General features: G+C 38.9%; 1 protein-coding gene across 1 annotated transcript; it reads left to right on the top strand.

Annotated features, from left to right (window-relative positions):
- On the top strand, positions 1 to 7,505 carry LOC108368011 (fibrinogen-like protein A). Its single transcript, XM_017622754.1, has 3 exons — positions 1 to 184; positions 6,688 to 7,333; positions 7,394 to 7,505. Exons 1-3 carry the CDS (start codon positions 1 to 3, stop codon positions 7,494 to 7,496), a joined length of 933 nt encoding a protein of 310 aa, XP_017478243.1. The 3' UTR covers positions 7,497 to 7,505.
- The last annotated feature ends 1,073 nt before the right edge of the window (positions 7,506 to 8,578 follow it).

The raw sequence follows: 8,578 nt of genomic DNA, 5'->3' as shown, positions 1-8,578 counted from the left end.
ATGAAGCCTTCCTATGGAGAACAAACTCCGTGTAAGCTAGACGAGTCCGACGACCTAGACGAATACGAAGACGGATACGAGGACAAATACGAAGCCGATTACAAGGAGGAATATGAGTACGAAGACTATACGAAGGCCAACCGAAGACAGAGAAGAATTAGAAGACGAAGAAGAAAACGAAAGCGTATGTCTTGATGAATAAGAAGACGAATGCCAGGATTAAAAGAACCATGAAGATAAATACGAATGCGTACATGAAGGTAAATAAAAATACAAAGTCGTCGACGAGTGCGAAGAAGAACACGAATCGAAAACGGACACGCAGACGAATATGGAGAAGGAATACAAAGACAAAACCTATTGCGAGGACGAGTGCGAAGACAAATAGCAAGACAAGCTCGATTACAAAGACGAACACGAATACGAAGGCTTACGAAAACATTACATTTTCGTGCAACATCCTCGGATGCGAGGACGAAAACAGATACGAAGGCTCACGGAAATATTATATTTTCGTAAAAATTTTCGGTTTTTAAAGCAAATGAAGTCGTCTTTATTTTTTTAGAAATTTGGGTTATAGTTTTTGCCTGTTTTAATGTAATTAAATTATTTAAAGTTAAATAAAAAAATATACAAAATCATAGCCATTTTGTAGTTATTGATCGGTAGCGGTTGTACCTTTCTTTACTCCGTAAATTCCAAGATTGATCACGACTGAAGATGCTGTAAAAGTCTTGATCGCAATGTTCCGCCTGGGCTTGGTAACAAGAGTGGAAGTTCCATTAAGGTCGCATTAGCACCAAGTGAGTTTTGCGATTATAAATATGTAATAATACTTGTATAAAAGTATGAAACAGGAATTGCAATGGACTGGAATTCTGAAAAGTATACTCTCGCCGTAGAAGTAGAAAATTTTCGTCTAGAAAATTTCGTCTACTTGGAACGGGTCTTAGAAAGGATTGTCAGGGCCCGAATTAAAAAGAGAGATTTGATTTTTAGCAGCATATGGTGAAGTCGAAAAAGTAAAAAATTAAAGAAACCGCCAAACTAGAAGTAATATTTTTCTTGGTGACAAGTTTCAGATCTAGATGATAAAACGTTTTCTGACGTCACGAAATTCGAAAAGGCCGATTCAATATGGCAAACTTTATCCACAAAAATGTTAAGGATGCGATTTTTGGACAACATCTTTCTTATTGTATCTGCTATATTGGATCGGCCAAGTGAATTTCACGATTCTATCACCGGCGTCGAATTTAAAGACCTTAAAAATGTTTTTACCATCTTCAAGATCTAAAATTTCGCACCAAGAAATATATTACTTTTTCTTTGGCGGTCCATCTTTTATTAATTATCCGACTTTCACCATTGGCTGATAAAGATCAAAACCTTTTTTTTTAATTCTTTTATAAAATCCAGTCCAAGTATTTTACTTATTTCAGTAAAAAATGAATCTCTCGCCTTTTTTTGAATAAAATTAGTCGAAATTTTCCTACTGAGCGTCAGTGTAAAAATAAAGGCTCTTCTTTAGCTTCCATGTCAGCTTTTGATACAGGAAAACAAGCTTTGCCGTGCCTTTTTCGTTAGTCTTAAAACGTAATTTTAAGAGCCTCTTCTAACCTCATTTCCATTGATATCTTAACTTTTTCCTAAATTTTACCAGATAAGTTGAAACTTTAGATAATACACTAAGAAAAAAGTTGAGTTGGAAAAATGAAAAAAAAACAACAAATTCTAGCTGCTATTTCGGGAATCACCACATCTGCTCATCAGTCTTCCTTTTCTAGACTTCAACACGACATGTAGTAATATATATAACATAACCATGTTATAAGAAAAATGTATTAAGTGGACGTAGCTAAACTTTTTTCCCAGTGTAATATTATAAAAATCAAGATCCTTTTAAACGAATGATGACATTTATATGGGATCGCGGTCCTTAGCCCAATGCAATAATAAGCATCCAAATCGGTTCATTAAAAAGAAGTTATGCGAGACAAAATGACAACAATTTTTTCATCTTACATCCGCCTCTGGACAAAATATGTACCCGACGTTGGTAGCGGTAAGACCGGTACTTTGATGTAAGCTGGTATACAAATTTTCATGTACATAATTACGAAGTACATACTTATAAGCAAATTTGTAAAAATCTTTATTTTTTATGTGCACTTACTTATTTATTAAATTGACCAATTGCTTACTATTTGATGTCTCAAAATATAGTACGTCAACGGCGAGTAAGTGGCAATTAATCTTAAGTAGGAGTAGGACGGGCGCAATACAAAAAGTTGTTCAACATAAACACCCAAACTCACTAACAGATAAGGCTAAGTGCCAACGGCCAATGATTTTCGAAAGTAACCACTTTAATTGCACACCCCACGACGAGCAGTTGGACCCTGCTGCCTTTGCTTCCGGTGCCTTTTTTTTTTTTTGTTTTGGGTTGCAGTCGTTTGTCTGCCGATAAAATGTCGAAACGCCGCACTTACAAATGACTTAATGACTTCATAATTGAATAATGGCATGAACTGACTGCTGTGCCACTTTGACCCTGTAAATATGCCTCCAGTCACTTTCTTCCGCTCAGCGAAAATTTGTGGCACACAAATATTCATACAAATTTACTTACTTTTCGCAATTCGTGCGAATCATCATTCCTATAAAATCAGCATTAAAATTGAAATTACAGTGGTGAAAACAGCGGTGAGTGCAAAATGTTGAGCACAAAAGCAAAAACAACATAGAGCAATTGTATTCACAGCATGAAGCATTTGTTAAATGCGAATTATTACCAACATTAAAGGCGTTGTAATGCTACAAAATATACACGCACACACATAACCTATAATGGACTGTTATCGGCCAGCTGGAGGGCTGGCTAGCTAGCAAGTCATTCCGTTGGTAGTCGTATCGCCGTTGACGCCGCTAGTCTGTATGTATGTACATATGTAGTCGCGTCGAGTGGAATGGAGGCCTCTTGGGGCAAATTATTACAGTTGTCGTTGCAGAATAGCTATAATAACAACAATGTTTGCATTAAATTTTTGGTGCCGCTGCTTGACATGCTGGTGCGAATGGAGATGTGCCATTTAAAGAGTGTTAAAAGGTTGCGGACACCCATGGATTTTTGTCCTTTGTACGCTTTCGCTCCTCACTTGCCCTTTGCCTACTTGGCGCTGCTGTGCCGCTTTTGCTATTAATATAAAGCCTACGGCGCGGAGTGAAGCTAACACAAATGATTGTGACCATAAATCAGGTACCGTTGACATGCGCTCCATCAGCCGCGGGTGTGCAAACGATGGGGGTCATGAGAAGTATGTATATGTATGTATATGCCGCCCTTAAATGATGTCTACTCGCATAGCAGCTGGTGTTTTAAAGCCAAATAAATTTGTAATTCTTAGTTGTTCATTATTCTTGAGTAGTTACTCTTTAAATGCTGGATTGGTAATGAAACGAAACAGGGCCCGAACACATCATATTCCTTTTGTGTAAAATTTTCAAGGATCGAAACAAACATTCTATTCTTCAAGTATAATTTTTAATACAAACATGAAATTTCTCACTCTCAATGATCTTTTTTTTTTAATCTGCCTTCGAATAGCAGATCTATTGGAAGATCTTCTAATACAGCTTCCAAAATTGTATTTTTATTTTTTCAATAAAGCCCTGCCTGTTAGCGTTTCTTTAGAAGCGATCCTAATTTCGTCGACTGGCTCGCTATAAAGGACGAGAGACGTAGTCTGAGAACTTTCAGGATCAAGAAATGTTACCCACTTTAAATCCAATGCTTTTTTGATACTGATGACCAGGGAACGGATTTTCAGGACCTAAAAACCTATAAAAAAGGCAAAATAAAATAACGAAATAGGCTGGAAAAGGCAAAATAAAATAGCGAAAAAGGCAGGAAAAGGCGCTAGGTGTTGCAAAAAAGGCAAAACAAAATAGCGAAAAAGGCAGGAAAGGCACTAGGTATTGCAAAAAAGCAAAATAAGGCACTACAAAAGACAGAAAATACGAACAATAATAAAAAAATACATTTATTTTAGAAATGTATATATTAAAAGTAAAAAGAGAAAAACTATAAACTAGTTTCATTATATGAAAAATTTTTTCGAGTTTCTAACTCATAAAACTTTAATCTGTATAGTTGTAGTAACATTGAACCACAAGATGCATTTTGAAGTTTTCTGGCAGCATTTTCATTCGATTTTCGCGAAGAAAAGCCTTGAATGTACTAAATGTGCGCTCGACGTAAGTTCCCAATTTAAATATGGAACGTTTGAAACGTTCATATTATCAGGAATAAGGGCGTTTTTCTCGCCCTTTACAATTTTATCCACACCCTTTATTGTCTCCAAGCCTACGTTAGCTGAGAAAACGGCTTTGAATTTTTCCAGCACCAATTTGGCAAGAGGTCCCTGCGCTTCTATAAGCCGCATGGGTATGTGTATATTTTTTAATCTTAAAAATAAAATTGTAAATGCTACTATAATCGCTTTTTTAAAGGTAGAAAAGGCAAGAAAAGGCAAATATCTTAAAAAAGGCAAAAAAAGGGCTAATATCTTAAAAAAGGCAACGTCAAATGTGTATATATGGAATCAGGGAAAGCTAAATCGTGGACATTCTTAATCGAATATACTCTATCTCTTTAGCAGACAAAAAGGCAATTTCCATAAAATCTGTTCCCTGCTGATGACAATATGATAGTATTAAGCTTCCACAAATCTGCTCGCATTCCGTCCCAAAATGTGTTACAGTAGCGGTACTACTTAGCCCCGCCAAGTTCGGTTTGTCCGTCAATCGTTGTCGTCAAGCTCAACTATTGTTGAGCCTAAGAAACGGGCTCTTTCCACGGTGTCGGGTCAAAGGGAGATGGGTGTTAGTTGAGTGGGATTAAGCTGGCATGGGAAGAGGTGGTTGGTATCGTACGGGGAGTTTCCACATGTCCGACACTCATTAGATAGAGTCTGAACAGATAGCTGTTGAGACGGCTGCGTTATCCAGACCGTAACTGCGCCAGAGTACTGCGGGTATCAATTGGCAGTTGAAGCTCCGTGTCTTCTATAGGGGGTGATTGGGCTCCGATCACGGAATTCATAGGTCGGAAGTCATGGTAAGTTGTGACCGACTCCCTACTCCTTACGCTGTACGTCTTCGGGTCCAGTGGTCAATGTATGTCTGGACCGCGTCCACGTATTTGAATAGATGCGCTCTGACGTGCCTGGGCGAAGGCTTCTCCCCGATCAAGGGTCTGTTGGGGTGCTCACGTCTGTGAAAACCCCTTCGGGAAGCACTGACCCCTAATCCCTAGAATTTTCGAGTTGTTCACCATCGTAATTGGTGCCTGAACTCCTTCGTCCAGGTGGGGAAGACGGTTGCCGTTGACTTCGTTAGGGAGAGTGTAAAGCTCCTTGTAGTGAAGAAGCGAAAAAGGTCGAAGTGATAGCCATTTACTTTTGAGCAGAGGTCATCATTTCCATTCCCAGACGTCAATATGGAGCAGTCATCAGCGTATGAGATCAGGGAAGTTCTTTCTGGTGGCTGAGGGAGTTGGGAAATCTAGAAGTTAAACAGTAACGAGGCGAGGACACCACCTTATTAAACCCCATATTTAATTCTTCCTGAAGTTTGATCTCAGAAGATTACTGACGACTGTCGATCACTCACATAAATCGCCGACCACCGTTTGCGTCCCTGTGGAAGAGAGCAAGCCTCAAAGTCTTCTAGTAGCAAGGATGACAAATGGTGCCAAACGCCTTTGACAAGTCCACTGCTACTAGGACTGTTCTCCGACAAGGGCGGCTGCGTTTAGCTCACGAGTTATCTTGGCTTTTATGGCGTTAAGTGTAAGGAGTAGCTGGGCCGCAAGTGTATTCGCAACCGGGGAAAGAAGTGTTATCTTGCGATACGATTTTGCTTTGTTTCCTGGTTTCCACTACTTCAACAATGGGACCACTCTCTCCGATTCCCACACATCGGGAATGATGAGAGTGATTATTGACAAGTTGAGCACCACGGTGAGATATGCTACTCCCGCGGGCCCATAATTTTTCAGCATCAGCATGCAAATTTCGTCGGGTTAAATAGCTTTGGAAGTTTTCGCACTCCCAATGGCCACATTGACTTCAGCGCTGGTGAAGACTCCTGGAAACAAAATATCGACTAACAATAAGTCTGAAAGACGACGAGATATCAATCGTTAAGAGTACTCGTAAAAGGTACATACAGTAAGTATGTACTTTTGTATGTAAAGTAGGGGGAAGCTGTTCTATGTATACTCAGATAATACATAGAGTACGTACTAAAAATACTTGGAAGTGCAATCGCAAAATGTCCACTTTCATTACCGATTGATAAATATATATTTTATTGCTCGTAAGCTCTAAAGTGTCTGATAACTAAATTTGATTTGAGCTCTTCCGCTGGGCATCTAAATGATACGGTTAGACGAGTTAATTTCTTGTTAAAACCAAATTTAATTACACAAATAAATATACAATAAAATCACCAAGTTCCTAGAAAGTTCACATCTTATCTAATCAATCTGATAACAAAATAGTGAACGCCACTTCAGCGACCCAAAACGCATCTGTTTATAAGCGTCGTCGAATGTTATTCGCTCAACAGTCTCTCCCCAACAATTCGCAATGTTTTGTTTACGTTTTTGCTGTGCCTTCTTAGTTGCCGTGTTGACATTTTTCGCCACTTTCTGTTTAGCGAATACACTGCAGAATGTCACCGATGGACCTCTAACGAAAAATTCACTTGCCCGGTCAGTTTATGCATCTTCATTACCGCGAAGTTGTGCAGAAGCATTCGCAGCCGCTCGTAGCGCAGCACAGAGTGGCATCTATCAGTTACACCTGCCAGAATGGTTTGAACACCCGTTCTACGTGTACTGCCTAAAGGATCCTAATGGTGGCGATGCTTGGACAGTATTTCAGCGTCGCCAGGACGGATTGGTGAATTTTTATCGCACTTGGCGAGACTATCAAACTGGGTTTGGTAATTTGGATGGCAATTTCTTTATTGGCTTGGATAAGTTGCATGCCTTGACTCAAGTGGAGTTGCAAGAGTTGTGGATTGAAATGATGGATTATACGGGCACACATGTGCATGCGAATTATGAAAGTTTCGCTGTGGGCGACGAGGAGGAGAAGTATGCGCTGAATATTATAGGCAAATATTCGGGCACTGCCGGCGAGGCGCTAAAGGATTTTCATGATGGTCAAAAATTTAGTACTTTCGATGAGGATAACGATGAGTATGTGGACAACTGCGCCGAGATTTGGAAAGGAGCTTGGTGGTACAAAGACTGTTGGTGGAGGTAGGCAATGCAATGAATTTTGTAGTTTTTCTTTCATTAAAGAACATACTAAAATTTCAGTAATTTGAATGGCATGTACAACAACTCATTATTTTGGAATGGACGCTATCCAAACAATATGAAGTACACCCACATGGCTATAAGGCCGAAGAAACGGCTATAAATCACTTTATTGTGCAGCCAATGCTGAAATTAGTTGTTGAAATTAATTTCTTATTTTTGGAGTAACTAAGTTTGCTTCACTTACATATAAAGAAAGACATAAATCATTAAATTAGAATCGTTTTATATATAACCCACGAATTTGCCAGCGCCAAATATGTTTTTTTTAGTTTTCACCGTTTATGAGAAGCGAACTATCAATTTCGTCTCTGGAACCTAGATTTGATCTTTTCATTGTTGTTTTCTAAAAAATACTCCGCCAAAATTTTAGAGTCAACCTGCTTATTTGTCAGATTTCTCTGGATTATGAAAATCTCTTTGCTATAGCGAGGAATTCCACCTTCTGAGCCGAGTATCAGGAGAATAATTTAAGAAAAGACTTACATACTTCTGGCAGCAAGCCAAGGGGATGGATGGGAGAAGGAGGGAATAGCGTACGGAGAGACGGGTATCAGAGTCGGTGTGATACCCTCCACATTAAGATTGGACACCCAGACGTGCTATAAAGCCCGTTAAGGTGTTTCCCTCTTACAGGGCAATTCTGGCTAAGATAGTAAAAAGTCTTTCGTAAGACAGATGATAAGATTGTTCGAAAGACTTTTATTATTCTAGCACAAAAGTTTTTGGAAAAAAAGGTCTTTCATTCACCACTCGTGGTGAAAATCTATTTTGAGAGAAATCATTTGTATATGAAGGGGTTAGAATCAAAGGGATCTAAGTAGATCTGAAATTTTTTTGAGATAATTAAGGTTAAAGTTGATTACTTATTGTAAATTCTGGGTAAATGCATTTGAAATGATTATTGCCTAAATGAATGCAGGTTAATTAACTAGTTCAAAGAATGTTTACTCTTTGTCACCAAATAAGCACTATATTTTACTATACAAATATGGGTATAACTTATATTTTCAAAAAATGTCACTTATAAGACTAACCACTTCATGTCATTTAGCTCGCGTGACTGCAACAGGCGCAGTGGCCGAATGGGCAATGCACAGACGTGCCAATCGAGAAATCCGAGTTCGAGCCCTGGTGCAGCGCAATTTTTTTTATACCCGAGCGCACTTGTGCACAAGGGTATTA

This window comes from Rhagoletis zephyria, unplaced genomic scaffold, assembly GCF_001687245.7.
Source record: "Rhagoletis zephyria isolate East Lansing unplaced genomic scaffold, Rhagoletis_zephyria_1.1 Rzeph_scaffold_02917, whole genome shotgun sequence".
Classification (NCBI taxonomy): Eukaryota; Metazoa; Arthropoda; class Insecta; order Diptera; family Tephritidae; genus Rhagoletis; species Rhagoletis zephyria.
Note: the sequence above shows the minus strand (reverse complement) of the source record. Positions and strands in the feature narration are given on the sequence as shown.

What these genes read in the sequence shown, in the direction of transcription:
- LOC108368011 (XM_017622754.1), top strand. Translation starts at nt 1, where the DNA reads ATGAAGCCTTCCTATGGAGAACAAACTCCGTGTAAGCTAGACGAGTCC. An exon ending in ACGAAGAAGAAAACGAAAGC is followed by an intron (nt 185 to 6,687) that starts GTATGTCTTGAT and finishes GTGCCTTCTTAG; the next exon opens with TTGCCGTGTTGACATTTTTC. An exon ending in TACAAAGACTGTTGGTGGAG is followed by an intron (nt 7,334 to 7,393) that starts GTAGGCAATGCA and finishes CTAAAATTTCAG; the next exon opens with TAATTTGAATGGCATGTACA.